Genomic DNA, 16,236 nt, shown 5'->3' on the forward strand with positions numbered 1-16,236 from the left:
TTTATTTACACGTGGAGAGTTCTTGACACTGATCCAGCTCCCTCAGAACCAGCTCTCATAGTGAACAGAATCCCAGACACTTTTCTGATGAAGGGTCTAGGCCCGAAACGTCAGCCTCTCTGCTCCTATGATGCTGCTTGGCCTGCTGTGTTCATCCAGCCCTGCACCTTGTTGTCGCGGATTCTCCAGCATCTGCAGTTCCTACTATCTCCCCTTGTCTGTCAGCTCACAAGACGAACTATATCCTCCACTGGCTCAGAGGTGAAGATCGTGCACTGCTACAAAAACAGTAATGTGCATTTCAATAGCGTCTTTAGCATCAGTATGACACTGAAACAAAATAAAAAATCAGAGAGTGTTGGAGAAACTCAGCAGGTCTGGCAGCATCTGTGAAGAGAGAAACAGAATTAACATTTCAGGTTCAGTGACCCTCAGGGTGACTGGACTTGAATCGTTAACTCTGCTTTCTCTCTCCAGAGATGCTCCCGGACCTGTTGAGTTTCTGTAGCACTCCCTGTTTTTGTTTCGTATTTCCAATACTTACAATATTTTGCACGTATTAATGTATGACATTTAGCCACTTAAAGAGATATTAGGTCAGAAGACTAAATGCTTGAGGAAAATGTTGGTTTTAAAGAGAGTCTTTGTTGATTTTATTGGGAGGGATGGGCTCGTGATCGCAGTTACCGAATATAGGCAGCCAACCATTTATGTGCAATTTCTATAAAATTTATTAAATCTGTTAAGAAATTCAATTCGACACAGGAAGAAACTATGACCCATAACGGAGATCACTTTATCCATCTGAATGACGTTTTGTTGAATGGAGAAGCAGAGCTGGTGGTTTTGGAAGGTGGAGTGTTTGTCCCTAATGTCTTACAGTCTTTTGTAGCAACAGTCCTTGTTCTTCTGTTGGGCTGACATAGGAGAAGAGATAGTAGGAACTGCAGATGCTGGAGAATCTGAGATAACAAGGCGTAGAGCTGGATGAACACAGCAAGCCAAGCAGCATCATAGGAGCAGGATGCTGCTTGGCCTGCTGTGTTCATCCAGCTCTACGCCTTGTTGTCTCTGGGGAGAAGTCCTGGTTTTCTCCCAGAGGTCACAGTCTAAGGATTAGGGGGCAGGCCATTTAAGACTGAGATGAGGAGAAATGTCTTCACCCAGAGACTGGAGAAACTGTGGAATTCTCTACTGCAGAAAGTGGTTGAGGCTAAAACACTGAATATTTTCAAGAAGGAGTTAGAGCTAAAGGGATCAAAGTGTATGGTCAGAAAATGGGAACAGGGAATGATCAGCCATGATCATGTTGAATGGTGGAGCAGGCTTGAAGGGCTGAATGGCCTCCTCCTGCTGCTAATTTCTATGTTTCTGTTTCAGAAGGTGGCTCATGGTGCTCAGATTGTGGATCTTTTCTCTCTCTCTCTCTCTCCACTTATCTGTGTTGACATATGTTGTTTTGGAGTTGTCCATTTCAGCTCTGTCTAAACACACTCGGCCAATGACCCATGGGCAGCTACTCATGGTGCCAGGGTGATCACTTGCTCATCTCCAGATTGGTTTTCATTCCTTCCAAAAGCAAAAGCTTCTTATTTTCCCAAACACTGCATTCATTATCAGGGGAGTGTGGCACCTGGTAAATCTTTTGTTTATACTTGTACGAAGCTAGCTAGTACTCCAACATACTTAGATGAGGTTTCCTGCTACTCTGGCAACGTTAAATATGGAGAATTAAAAGAACACAGATTTATCATAAAAGACCTCATCCACCCCAATTATGCTGTCACAACCTCTTCCATCAGGCAGAAGATATAGAAGCTTAAATACACGCACCGACAGGTTCAAGAACAGCTTCTTTCCTGCTGTTATAAGTCTGCTAAACAGACCTCTATAATTTCAAATCCAATGTTGACCTTGATTTTATGTACCTCCTGTGCAGCCGTAAGTTTGTATGCCTCACTCTGTCTAAGCACTCTATAATCTGTATGTCCTTGTTTGCTATGATCTGCCTGTACTGCTCGCAAAACAACACTTTTCATTGTACTTAGGTACATGTGACAACGATAAATCAAACCAAGTAAAGGGGATAAAAACCAAACGAACTGCAGATGCTGTAAATCAGGAACAAAAACAGAAGTTCCTGGAAAAGCTCAGCAGGTCTGGCAGCATCTGTGAAGGAAAAAACAGAGTTAACGTTTCGGGTCTGGTGACCTTTCAGTTCTGAGGAAGGGTCACTGGACCTGAAACGTTAACTCTGTTTTTTCCTTCATAGATGCTGCTAGACCTGCTGAGCTTTTCCAGCAGCTTTGATTTTGAACTAAATAAAGGAGATCCTAATTTCTGACATTTTAAAGCAGGTGAGTGAGGTCGACAAACAGAGAGATTTAGGGAGGGAATTCCAGAAGCTCCAGAAATTTCCTTTGCAGGTGAACACCTCACTACTGACTCAGGTAATTGCTCCATAACATCGTCTGAAGGAGTTTTATTCTCAGAAATGTCCATCAGGGAAGCAGCAGTAAGTGCTTCCTTCTTTGTTGGATTTCTGGGCCAGGCAGCATCTTCTTTTTGAGGGTGCCCCTGAGAATGTTGGTCTGGCTGGCATGGAGTCATATACAGTTCACCTCTACCTCACAACTCTACACTTTCAACCTCCTCATACATCAGAGTTAAGTATGTCAGTGATCTACTTCAATTGGGTGTCGATTGGTTTCAAAGTCTTCATTCACCCTCCACAGACAACTGTCTCAGAGAGTGAGACATTTTCACATCCTCAGCCATGTTGCTTCTCATTCCAAACCACCTCCATCATTGGCATTGACCCATTCTGCTTTGAGAGACATTCTGAATTGGAATGTTCTTCAGTGGTGAGAAGGATGGAAAATATTTCCACCCATCCCGTAAGATCCGTGACCTCCTTCCTGTAGTCGGGATAACCACGGAATGCAGGGCAGAGAAATAAGGAAGGATGTTGTTAAACTAGAAAGGGTACAGAAAAAAATTACCAGGATTTTGCCGGGACTGGAGAGGCTATATAGGCTGGGATGTTTTTCTATTGTAGCGTCGGAGGCTGAGGGGTGGCCTTATAGAGGTTTATAAAATCATGAGGTGCATGGACAAGGTGATTAGCAAGGTCTTTTCCCCAAGGTAGGGGAGTCCAAAACCAGAGGGCACAGGTTTGAGTTGAGAGGGGAAAGATTTAAAAGGGACCTGAGGAGCAACGTTTTCACATAGAGGATGTTTAATATATGGAATGAATTGCCAGAGGAAGGGGTGGAGGCCGGTACAATTACAGCTTTTAAAAGACATTTGAACAGGTACATGAATAGGAAAGGTTTAGAAGGATGTGGGCCAAGTGCAGGTAAATGGGACTAGTTCAGTTTAGGATGCCTGGTCAGCAAGGTCAAGTTGGACTGAAGGGTCTGTTTCCCTGCTGTATGATTCTATGACTCTAAATAGGAACTGGAGTAGATCATCTGGCACCTTGAGTCTTCTCCGCCATTCAATCGGAACATAGCTGATCCAACATTCCTCACCTCCATTTACCTGCCCTTTCCCCGTAACCCTTAACTCCCCAACTGATCAAGAATCTATGTTAGCCCTAAATATACACAAAGACTTGGACCATAGAAATAGGAAGAGGAGTAGGCCATTCAACTCCTGAAATAATTCTCCTTTGCAAACATAGGTCACCTCATTAGATTCTTTCTTGGTTTTGGGTTTCACCACGAATCTAGGAAGCCCAATGAAATGTTGTTGCTGACCAGTTGGCCAACGATGTCTTACTTCTGAACCAATTGTTCCCTTAGGCTCCAGTCAAACTCCTTCTGCCACCACAGGGATATTGAGACCAGTAGGTGATGCTCATTGAAAATGAATCTTGTACACACTTTCAACTGCCAAATATTGTTGGTGTTGCAGTGTTAAAATTGTAACAAAAACAGAAGTTGCTGGGAAAGCTCAGCAGGTCTGGCAGCGTCTGTGAAGGCAAAAAACAGTTCTAAGGAAGGGTCACCGGTCCCAAAACGTTAACTCTGTTTTTTCCTTCACAGATGCTGCGCATACCTGCTTAGCTTTTCCAGCAACTTATGTTTTTGTTCCTGATTTACAGCATCCACAGTTCTTTTGGTTTTTGTTAAATTGTAACATACTTTTAATCTTGGGAATTGGTCCATCTTGTCCATCAGTATTAGCTTTGTAGGTTCTTCAGTCATAATGCCTGGTCTGACAAGAGAGTGATACTCATCCATCTATCAAACGGGGATTATTAAGAATTAAGAATATTAATAATTAAGAATTCACCCATTGATGTAAATAAGCTCTGTAAAATTTGACTCAGTTGAAACAGTATGGGTACTTTTTCTATTAGAGGTTCTTCCACAGTATTGACCTCTCTACATGTGTCATACCCTTCAGTATTTTGGAACTGTGCGATGGAAGTGACCTATAGCTGTACATAAGTAGCATTGTTTTGACATGGCGTGCTTTGTTTCTGCACAGTCTGGTCACTGATTCTTCACATCTTTTGGCTTACTCTCTGTGTTGGCTTTTCACATGCCTCCTTAGAGAGTGAATATAAGTTCAGTTGCTTTCTTGAGGTAGGACTATCCTTTTCTTCTCAGGATCTGTCTGTGAGTCTTTCTACTTTCTGCATCCAGCAGAGTTGGAATAGCTTTCTCCGAAGATAAATCTTTAGACGGTAAGAAATCTGGAAGAGGCTATTTAATAATTCCAACAGCAATTCTATGTCATTATGAGTTCTGATTTCAAAGCTCCATCGTCACAGTTTTTCACTGGTATGTGGGGATCATCAATGAAATAGCTCACAGATTCTCCTTGAACCAGAACTCTTCTGTTAGATTTTATTCATTCAATAATTATATTTGTTCTCAAATTGAAGTAATCATCAAAGCCTTTTCAAATCTCATCAAAAGTGTCTGTATTTCCTTTGATATTTTTGTGATTTTTGACACTTGATATCATAACTTGATATCCGATTAATTGAATACAATAGTGTATTAATTTGTTCACCTTCAGACTTAGTATTTATTTTTGAAGCAATTCTGTATGTTGAGAATTGTCTTCTTCAAGATGTCCAATCCTGTGCCCTGTTTGGTCTAACTCTGAAAGTAGATTTATTGGAAGTAGCATTTCAACTTCGATTTATTCTGAATGTGTTCATTTTTTCCTGTTCCTTTTAAACTGTTTAATTCCACAGCATCTCAATGTGTTTGTCATCTGCTAAGATGAGGAGGAATTTCTTTAGTCAGAGGGTAACAATGAATCTGTTGAATTCATGGCCACGGAAGGCTGTGGAGGCCAGGTTGTTGAGTGTATTTAAGACAGAGATAGATAGGCTATGTTTATTCATGGGATCAAAGGTTAAACTGAGAAGGAGGATGGGGTTCAGAAATATGTCAGCCATGATTGGCTGGCTATATGGGGCCCCAGTGGCCTCGTGGTATTATCGCTGGACTGTTAATCCAGAGACCCAGATAATGTTCTGGGGACCCAGGTTTGAATCCTGCCACAGCAGATGGTGGAATTTGAATTCAATAAAAATATCTGGAATTAAGGATCTAATGATGACCATGAATCCATTGTCGATGGTCGGGAAAAATCCACGTGGTTCACTAATGCCCTTTAGGGAAGGAAACTGCCATACTTACCTGGTCTGGCCTACATGTGACTCCAGACCCACAGCAATGGGGTTGACTCTGAACTGCCCTCTGGGCAATTAGGGATGGGCAATAAATGCTGCCCATCCAGCGACACCTTCATCCCGTGAATGAATAAAAAAAGGATGATTGAATGGCAGAGCAGAATCAATGGTCCGTGTGACCTAATTCTGCACCTATATCTTATGGTCACTAAATCATTGTTGTTTTAAAATATGTTAGCTTAAAGCGTATTCAAACTTCTACCTCTTTATTCAAAATTTTTAATTCGATTCTGGAGCAATATTGTTTAAAATTCTTCAAACAAAGCTTTAACGTATGTTATAGAGTCATAAAGTTATAGAGTCCTACTGCTTGGAGACAGGCCCTTCGGCCCAAATGGGTCCATGCTGACCAAAATGTCCAACCACACTAACCCCATTTCCCTGCACTTAGCCCACATCCTTCTAAACCTTTCCTATCCATGTATTTGTCCAAATGCCTTTTAAATGTTGTTAATGTACGCGCCTCAACCACTTCCACCGTTAAGTAGCAAAACTGAATTGTGTTACTTGTTTCAAGTTTCAAGTTGTAGTAAATGGCCTATGTATTTCTATTTTGCTTGCTGGGAACCTTTTGACCTTTTGTTATGGCCAAAGTGATGGTTTCCACCTTCTGGAGGCTTTTCCTGCCTTTTGCAAACAAGTTTTCCCTCTTCTTTCCAGGCAAAATGGATGCTTTCCTGCTACAAGGCACATGCTCTTACACAAAGTTTTAAATAAAGGTCTTTGACTGCAGCCTTAGTAAATCTACCCACAGAAATCGTGATTTAAACCCTCAGTACATGGATGTTCCAAAAGCCTTAAAATTGCTCAAAAGTCCTTCTTTTGTTAAACTCGCTCTTCAAGCTATTGAATTTACTGTTTTTATTTGCAGCCTTAAATAACATCTTTGGCATTGCTGTTTTATTTTTGTGCGATGTTGCAAGATTCTCTTTCATTTTGATAGGTCACTACAACCGCATTTGGTACGTCAGGGAATAGTTGTTTAAGATATGGCAAATAAATATGTACGAGTGTCAACCCCAAAGCATTCAGAAAGCTCTCTACTCAGTAACTAGCATGCATGCTTCTGTCTCAATGAGAAAGCGATGTGTCAATCTTTTCATTCTCAATCACTTAAGCAACAAGCACAGACACAGACTGCAACCAGTGCCAAGAATTTCAACGAAGCCAGAAATATATAAGCACCTCAATTATCATTGTTCTCTGTGGTATCTGTGATGAACATGCCAGTAAGAAATTCCTCCAGGATCTGTATTTAACACATTTGTCAACTTGTTTTTGGTTGTCATGGTGTTCATTTAGCATGGAGAGGAATTTCATGAAGATAAGTTAATAAGTTTGCTACTAATCTCAACCCCGACGGTTAAAGCCACTCAGCATCTCCATGATTTTTACCAAAGGTGTTAGAGACCATGTCGATCAGAATCACAGGGATGAGGGTATACTGATTTGATTGGCTTTACTATTGTCACACGTACCTAGGTACTGTAAAAAGTTCTGTTTTGCGTGTAGCACAACTAAATCATACCATTCAAAGTGCATTTGGGTCATATAACAGAGTGAGGTATGCAATGTTACGGCTGCACACATAGCAAGATCAACATTAAATTTAAAATTTGAGAGGTCCATTCAGAAGTCTAACAACAACAGGGAAGAAGCTGTTCTTGAATCTATTGGTCCATGTGTTTAATCTTTTATATCTTCTGCCTGATGGAAGGGTTGGAAGAGATTATAACCAGGGTGGGAGGGGTCTTTGATTATGTTGGCTGCCTTTCTGAGGAAGTATAGATGGAATCAATGGATGGAAGGTTGGCTTGTGTGTTGACTGTGCTGTGTTCACAAATCTCTAGTTTCTTAATCAGTTCATATACAATATAGTAGTCAGTATACAGTCAGTTTCATTGCTTTATAAAGTCACAGCAGAAACACGACATTCCACTGAACATGTCTATGTATATATCTGTGCTCCAGAAAACCCTCTTAATATTTCACGTTATCTAACTCCATCAAAGTATTTCTTTCACTCCTTAAATATATCTATACCATTCACCTCCTGTATTGATGACTTTCTATCCTCACCACTTTTTGGGTAAAGGCCTTTCTTCTGAAGTTCCCATTGTCTTTATTAGTGATTGTCTCATGCTGATGGCTCCTCATCCTGGTGGTGGCCAAACAGGAAACGTTTCCTGTATGACTGCCCCCAGCAAGCCCTTTCATAGTCTTGACGACCTCTGTGAGGTCATCCCTCAATCTTCTACTTTCTTGAGAAAAGTGCTCCCGTGAATTCAAACTTTGCCAGATTAGTACAACATTTCAGCTCTGGTACCACTTGAATGAATCTTTCTTGAACCTTGAACATCCCCAAACATGGCAGGCAAAACATGGCATTGCCTTATATAGCAGCAGCCAATCCAAAGGCTCCATTTGAAAATAGTGACCCACTTCTCAGTGTCCCTGGCCCAATTAGCAATGCATCAGAATGACTGGGTCACCAATAGAGGAGGGGGCTGCAGGGGGAAGGAGGAAATGTTTTAAGTCCAATGAAGGAATCCTTAAAGAGGATGTGGGCTTCTCGTTGTCATGGCCCTGGCGGTGGGGGTGGGGAGGGGGGGTGTGAATATGTTGTATGACCACAATGGGCACATGGTTGCCTAAGCCAATACTTATTGCCCCATAGTGCTGTTAAGAGTCAACCACATTGGCGCAGCCATATAAGGACAACAGATTTCCTTCTCTATGGGGCATCAGTGAGCCAGATCTTTGTTGATTTTTTAAAACTTACCATTGACAGTGGTTGCACAGTCACCATGTTCTCTATTCCAGATTGTTTTATTGAATTCAAATCTCACTATCTGCCACGATGAGGATTTGAACTCACATCTCCACAACACTTGCCTGGAATTCTGGATTGCTAGCCCAGCGACATTATCACTACACCACCACCTCTCCCAAGTGAGGGGTCACGGTAGGCAGGTATTGCACCTGACACTGCGTGCTGACATTTAAACCATGCCCCTCGTGACCCCTGACCCCCGACCCACACCCCCCCCAACTCCTGACTGCTAGCTCCCATCCCAATCTCCATCTCCAGAGGCTGTCACAATCCAATGCTTCACTTGGCAGCACGCTGGTTAACATGCCATCACATCCAACAGCATGTTACCGACCTCACCCTGGAACGTACCAGAATCACTCCTTACCAATTTCCAGCACTTGTTTGTATTTGTAGGTGAAACAGAAAAGCATCTGTCCAAACCTCTTTGCAGAGGAAGGCCAGGAATATTGCATGTTGGCAAAGGGTGGGAAATGTGGAACACTGTGACTCAGCCAGAACCCCTGGGATTGGTCAAACAGCAGAATCCCTGAAATGAGATAAGAAAAAGGAAGAAAGTAACAAACCCTATAACTATTAAGTATCAGGAAGGACACTATATCGTTCTAATTAACATTAACTCTGCTTCCTCTCCACAGATGCCGCCAAACCTACTGAGTTTCTCTCGCAATTTCTTGTTTCAGATCTCCAGCATCTGCATTTCTTTGTTTTCTTCATATAAGATATTGTTCATTGTTTGTGCTACCAGTGCAGATATTAAGCAACAATACTGAATACTCGGGATTCAGATACAGAGATTAGTGGGACCATAAGTAGGCAGAACCTTTAGAGAGTCCTGCTCAACTCCGATCAGGGATATCACAGACTTGCGCTCCAAGTAGGGGAAGGCAGCTTCCCAGATTCTGGTTGAAGACACCGACCACCGATGATGTCCCCTCCTAGTGCACTGCCTTTCCAAGCCATTCGGAAAGTAGAGAATCTCCTTGTTCTAAATTGGGCAATGTTTAACAGCCAAACTTTTCTCCATCTCAAACTTTTTTATAACTAAAAAACAGATGATCCAGGAAATTGAATCAAGACACACCTCAGGTGCTTTCTGTGGCAGAGAATTCCACAGGCTCACCTCCTGTCTGGGTGAAGACACCTCTCCTTGTCTCACTCCAAAATGGCTGACCCTGTATCCTTAGACTGTGACCCCTGGTTGTGGACTCCTGGGGGTTGGAAATATCATTCCTGTGTTAACCCTGTCCAGTTGTGTTAGAATTTTATAGGTTTCTGTGAGATCCCCCTTGTTCTTCTAAACTCCAATGAATATAGTCCTAACAAAAAACGTAAAATGCTGGGGATCACAGCGGGTCAGTCAGCATCCATAGAGAGAGAGCAAGCTAACGTTTCAACTCTGATGAAGAGTCATCTAGACTCGAAACATTAAGCTTGCTCTCTCTCCTTGGATGCTGATTGACCCACTGTGATCTCCAGCATTTTTTGTTTTCAGTACAGATTCCAGCATCTGCAGTAATTTTCTCCAATATACTCCTAACCAATCTGGTCTCGCTTCATACGTCAGTCCTGCAATCCCAGGAAACCAGGCATTGAGGGTCCATGGTCCCATTGCCAGAGGCAAGATGTAGTCCGATATTGTAGCACAGGAGGCATGCAGCACTACTGGAGGTGGTGCCATTTCAAAGATACAATAAACTGATCCTCAGTCTTTTCTCTCAGATGAACACCAGAACGTTGGAGGAGCAGGAGTAGGCCATTCAGCCCCTCGAGCCTGCTCTACTATTCAATACAATCATGGCTGATCTCAACTAGGCCTCAACTCTTTCCTGCCCGCTCTCCATAACCCTTCAACCCATTAACTAATTAAAACTCTGTCTGCCTCCTCCTTAAATTGACTCACTGTCCCAGCATCCACTGCATTCTGGAGGAGTGAATTCCACAGATTCATGACCCTTAGAGGAATGCAATTCCTCCTCAACTCTGTTTAAATCTGCTGTTCCTCATTCTAATGACCTCTTAGTGTAGATTGCCCCACATGAGGAAACATCCTCTCTACGTCTACTTTGTCAATCCCATTTTACATCTTGCGTACCTCAATTAGATCTCCTCTCATTCTTCTAAACTCCAGAGAGTATTTGGCCTAAACTGCTGAATGTCTTTCCGTAAGATAAACCCCCTCATCTCTGGAATTAATCAAGCGAGCCTCCTCTGAACTCCCTCCAATGTAATTACATCCCTCCTTAAGAACATTAAATGTTGGTCAACATTACTTTGAAGCGGAGCAGGAAGAATTCTCCTTAGAACCCTGGCCCTTTCCTGAATAAACACTTAATTTGGATTATCTGCTCCCAGTCAGTTTGCTGTGCACAAATTAACTCCCACATTATCACATTGACTAAAGTTCAAATGCACACCATCGACTGTAAATGGCATTGGAGCATTCTGATGTCATGAAAGGCACTATATAAATGCAACTCTCTTTTTTCTGTTTCCCTGTGTCACTGGGTCATGGGGATGGCAGCAAGTCTGTGTCACAGGTAAACAGAGGGTTAAGAAGGCATTTAGCACCCTTTCTTTCATTGCTCAGACCTTGAGTATTGGAGTTGGGACATCATGTTGAGGTCATGCAGGACATTGGTGAGGCCTCTTCTGGAGTACTGTGACCACTTCTGGTTGCCTTGTTGTAGGAAGGATATTATTAAGTTAAAGAGGGTTCAGAAGAGATTTACCAGGATATTGCCAGGTATGGAAGGTTTGAGTTATAAGGAAAAGCTGGATAGGCTGGGACTTCTTTCACTGGAGCATAGGAGGTTGAGAGGTGACCTTATAGAGGTTTATAAAATCATGATGAGTATAGATAGGGTTAATGGTCTTTTCCCAAGGATGGGATATTTCTAGACCAGGGGGCACATTTTTAAGCTGAGAGGAGAGAGATTTAAAAAAGACACAAGGGGCAAATTTTTTACCGAGAGTGGTTCACAGGTGGAATGAACTTCCAGAGGAAGTGGTGGATGTGGGCACAGTTACAACATTTAAAAGACACTTAGATAAGTACATGAATAGGAAAGATTGGAGGGAGATGGGCCAGGAGCAGGCAGGTGGGATTAGTTTAGTTTGGGATTATGGTCAGCATGGACTGGTTGGACCGAAGGGTCTGTTTCCATGCTGTATGACTCTGTGAGGCAACTATTATTCCTGCCCCAGTTGGAAAAGTTGATGTTGGGGGAAGGAGGCAATCAGATTTGTTCCAATGTTCATTGAGTAGAAAATCTCACCAACACTTACAGACTGAGCTCACACAAGTGAAGATGACCATGAACATAAAGCTTGATAGGGTGTCTCACCCATCATTGAGGACCTTCAGGAAAGGAGGCAAGAAATTTGGGCAAAAATACACCTGAAAATGTCTGACTCCTACTATTGAAGGGAAATAAATGACGGACGATATGGGTTTAGTAACCAGATCTGAGATGTAAGTTCATAGCTAACTTCACCAAGGTCATTGTCCATCCACCTCCCAAAAGACTCCATTTTGGGAGGTGATGGATAATGAATCTTTTTATAAGGCTGTTACTATATTAACTGATGGTAAACCATAATCAGCTATCAGCATTTATGTGATGCCTTTTCAATATTGACATGACCCTGAGGCTATTTAATCATTTGTCTGGAAATTGATAACCTTTTCACTTTTACGTGGAATCAATATCATTGTCACAGGGATAGAAAGACAAAACATCCCAAATGGGGGGAATTTAATATTACACTGCAGCAGACAGGACGAAGCATCTTGTTCCCCTGAATAGATCATGGACTTCCTAACTCACAAGCAACAAATATAAATGGACAGGATTCAACACCTGGATGGACACACTTTCATTCAAATTTAATCTGGAAAGTTTGCAGAAAACACTAAATTTAGAAGAATTGTAAACAGTGACGAGAACAGTGAGGTGCAGAAAAGATTTACAATGATGTTGCCAGGACCAGAGGGTTTGAGCTACGGGGAGAAGTTGGATAGGCTGGGATTATTTTCCCTGGAGTGTCGGAGGCTGAGGGGTGAATTTATAGAGGTTTATAGAATCATGGGGAGCATGGAAAGGGTGAATAACCAAGGGTAGTCCCCAAATAGAGGGCATAGGTTTAAGGTGAGAGCAGAAAGATTTAAAAGGGACCTGAGGAACAGTTTTTTCATGCAGAGGGTGGTGTGTGTATGGAACGAGCTGCCAGAGGAAGTGATAGCGGCTGGTATAATTACAACATTTAAAAGGCATCTGGATGGGTGTATGAATAAGAAGGGTTTAGAGGGATATGGGCCAAATGCTGGCAAATGGGACTAAATTAATTTAGGATATCTGGTCAGCATGGATGAGTTGGACCTAAGGGTCGGTTTCCATGCTGTATGGCTCTATGACTCTATGACAGCATGGAACTCCAAAAGGACATTGATAAGTTGGTGGAGTGGGTGGATAGGTGCCAGACAAGGTTCAATACAGGGAGTGTGAGGTTGGAAGAACATTGAAAGACAATATAAAATAGGGGGTACTATTTTAAATGGGGTGCAGGAGCAAAGGCAGCTGGGGATACATGTACACAGCTCACTGGAGGTGGCAAGACAGGGGGAGAGAGCAGTTAATAAAGCAGACAGTGTCCTCGGCTTTATTTGTAGGGACGTAGAGTACAAGGGCAGGCAGGTGGATGTTGGAATAAAATGATGAACTGTGGATGCTGGAGGTCTGAAACAAAATCAGGAAATGCTGGAGAAACTCAACAGGTCTGGCAGGATCTGTGGAGACAAAGCAGAATTTTAAAAAAAATTAAGAGTCGACAGTGATCCTCCTTCAGATATTGAACTTGTACAAGACACTTATTGGACCTCGGTTGGGATACTGTGCCACATCGTATGAGAGATGCAAATGCGTTGGAGACAGTGCAAAAGCAATTTACAAGAAGGGTTCCTGGAATGTAAATGTCAGTGATGAGGATAGATTGAAGAAGTTGGGGCTGTTCTCTTTGGAGAGAATAAGGCTGAGGGGAGATTTGATAGAAGTTTCCAAAATCATGAGGGAGCTGGACAGACTAGATAGAGAGAAACTGATCCCACTTATAAAGGCACAAAAGAACAGGGACATAGATTTAAACTGATGTGCAAATGAAGCAAGGGCGATGTGAGAAATAAACTTTTCTGCACAGTGAGTAGTTAGGATCTGGAATACACTGCCTAGAAATGTGGGTGCAGGCAGGTTCAACTGAGGCACTTAAGCTGGAATTAGATGGTCATTTGCTAAGAAGTATGCAGGGATATAGAGAAAAGGCAGCAGACTGGAACATAGTAACAGGAGTAGGCCATTCAGCCCCTCAAACCTGTTCCACCATTCAATGAGATCATGGCTGATCTGTGACCTAACTCCAAAAATTTGCCTTCGGCCCATATCTCTCAATATCTTTGCTTAACAAATGTTTATCTATCTCAGATTTAAAATTAACAACAGATCCAGGATCCACTGCAATTTGCGGAAGAGAGTTCCAAACCTCTACCACCCTTTGTGTGTTGAGATGCTTCCTAACATCTCTACTGAATGGTCTGGTTCTCATTCTGAAGCTATGTTCTAGAATCCCATAATGCTGGATTGGCCCTAAGGAATAGAACCAGTGTAAGGGCTGAATGGTCACCTTCTGTACCATAACAATTCTGTGATTCTCTAATGTGACCAAGATTCTGTGCCAACACTGTATAAGATTTGCTCACCTTTTGTGTGCCCATGCTCCTTGTCATAAGGCATGAATGGGGCAGCATCATTGTAGATAACGTATGCTCTGTCGTTGACCTGTTGTCAGAGGGAAGATAACAAGCAAACATATATAGTTCATAAAGTCAGGCAAAGTAAAATGAAGATGAAAAGAATAGGTGCGTAAGTGACAAATAAATCTAAATAAAGATGCATAGTTGGTGTGTTTCTATTTGTTGTATAAGACGGTAGAATAAGGGGACTCCCATTGAAGATTGAAGTGAAGAGGAATTTTTGGAATTGCTTCTTCAGTTTTGGAATTAACCACCCCAGGAAGCAGTGGAGCCTGGTTCATTCATTAAAGGCAGAGGTAGACAGCGCTTTGATCTACAAGCGAGTCATGGCGTTTGAGTTGGGGGTTTCTGCATGAGTGAGTATGTAAGTAAATAAGATCTAGGAGCAGGACGAGGCCATTCAGCTCCTCGAACCTACTCCACTATTTAATATAATCATGGCTCATCTTGTCTCGGCCTCAACTCTACTTTCTTGCCTACTCCCCGTAACCCTTCAACCCGTCACTAGTTAAAAATCTGCCAATCTCTTCCTTAAATTTTCTCAATGTCCCAACATCCACCACACTTTGGGGGAGTAAATTCCACAGATTCATGACCCATTGAGAGAAGTAATTTCTCTTCATCTCTGCTTTAAATCTGCCAGCCCTTTATCTTAAAACTATGACCTCTTGGTAAGGTAATGTTAAGGCCACAATCAAATCAGCCATGGGTTTTAAATCCATTCACAGGGTGTGGGCGGCACTGGCTTGGCCAACATTTATTGCCCATTCCTATTTCCTTGGGGGAGGTGCCTAGAGAAGGCGAGCAGCCATCTTGAACTGTACGTTATGTGGTGAAGGAACACTGACAATGCTGTTTGGGGAGGAGTGCCAGGGTTTTGACCCAGTGACAGTGAGGGAACAATGATACAATTGGAATGAAGATAAAATTCCACGTCAGGGCTGGATTTTTCTTGGAGCAGAATTATAGTTGGTGTTGCCATGTATTTCCGGCCCTTGTTCTTCGAGATGGTACAGATTGCGGGTTTGGAAGTTGCTGTCCAAGGAGTCTTGGTGAATTGTTGACCAAGCCACTCAGTTGTATCTGACCATGAAAAGGTCTGATCTTATTGAATGGCAGAACAGGTTTGATGGGCTAAAAGATCTTCTCCTATTTCTTTTAATGCTATTCTTATGCCTCCATGGCTTTGAGAAGTGTGCATCTAAATAAAGAAAAGGTACAAAGTCATCTTGAGATAAATTATTAAAAGTAACACATAGAAGGTTCATTTTGTTGTATATTTTTCTCTAGCACTTGTTGGCACAATTTGTAAGAAATACCATTTCAAGGGGGAAGTTAACATTTATATTGCATGAGAAGAGCAAGCTGATTGTTTGGCAACTGGACTTTGCTGAAGGCATTGCTGCAGAGAATACATAACTGCAGTTAACTATCAATCATCATTAAATGGTGCATTCTCCATGAGAATGCCTCTACCAATCAGAGTCTACTTGCCAACAAAGTAGCACTCTCCTCTCATGCAGTATAATTGGTTGGTTGCCTCTTGAATTGGTGTTCTTGCGAATTGTCCTGATGAGTGTAAGATGGAAAGCTTCAACAAAACATAGCTGTTTTCGGAAACGCACAAGTTTAGTCCCACTGAATGACTATTCATTGAAAATAGTAACACAGGTTCATAAAGACATCAGAAAGATGGCAAACACTGCATTAGCAATCATTCCTAGGGTAGAACTGAAAAACAAAGATGTTGTGTTAAACACAAAAGTCCTCTGGTCAGAGATAGTAGGAACTGCAGATGCTGGAGAATCTGAGATAACAAGGTGTAGAGCTGGATGAACACAGCAGGCCAAGCAGCATCAGAGGAGCAGGAAGGCTGAC

The 16,236-nt window shown here is 42.2% G+C and overlaps 2 protein-coding genes across 2 annotated transcripts in view; one reads left to right on the forward strand and one right to left on the reverse strand.

Moving 5' to 3' along the window:
• Nucleotides 1-14,981, reverse strand: part of dnase2b (deoxyribonuclease II beta) — an 18,176-nt gene extending 3,195 nt beyond the window's left edge. Inside the window, exons 1-2 of the mRNA XM_048602155.1 lie at nt 14,305-14,981; nt 8,920-9,081 (exon numbers count right to left, since the gene is read on the reverse strand). Of these exons, the coding sequence (XP_048458112.1) occupies nt 8,920-9,081; nt 14,305-14,338 (196 nt within the window). The 5' untranslated portion in view covers nt 14,339-14,981. The remainder of the gene's footprint in view (nt 1-8,919; nt 9,082-14,304) is intronic.
• samd13 (sterile alpha motif domain containing 13) overlaps nt 1-16,236 on the forward strand; it is a 151,987-nt gene that overhangs the window by 55,256 nt on the left and 80,495 nt on the right.

Source organism: Rhincodon typus, chromosome 10, assembly GCF_021869965.1.
Source record: "Rhincodon typus isolate 14 chromosome 10, sRhiTyp1.1, whole genome shotgun sequence".
Classification (NCBI taxonomy): domain Eukaryota; kingdom Metazoa; phylum Chordata; class Chondrichthyes; order Orectolobiformes; family Rhincodontidae; genus Rhincodon; species Rhincodon typus.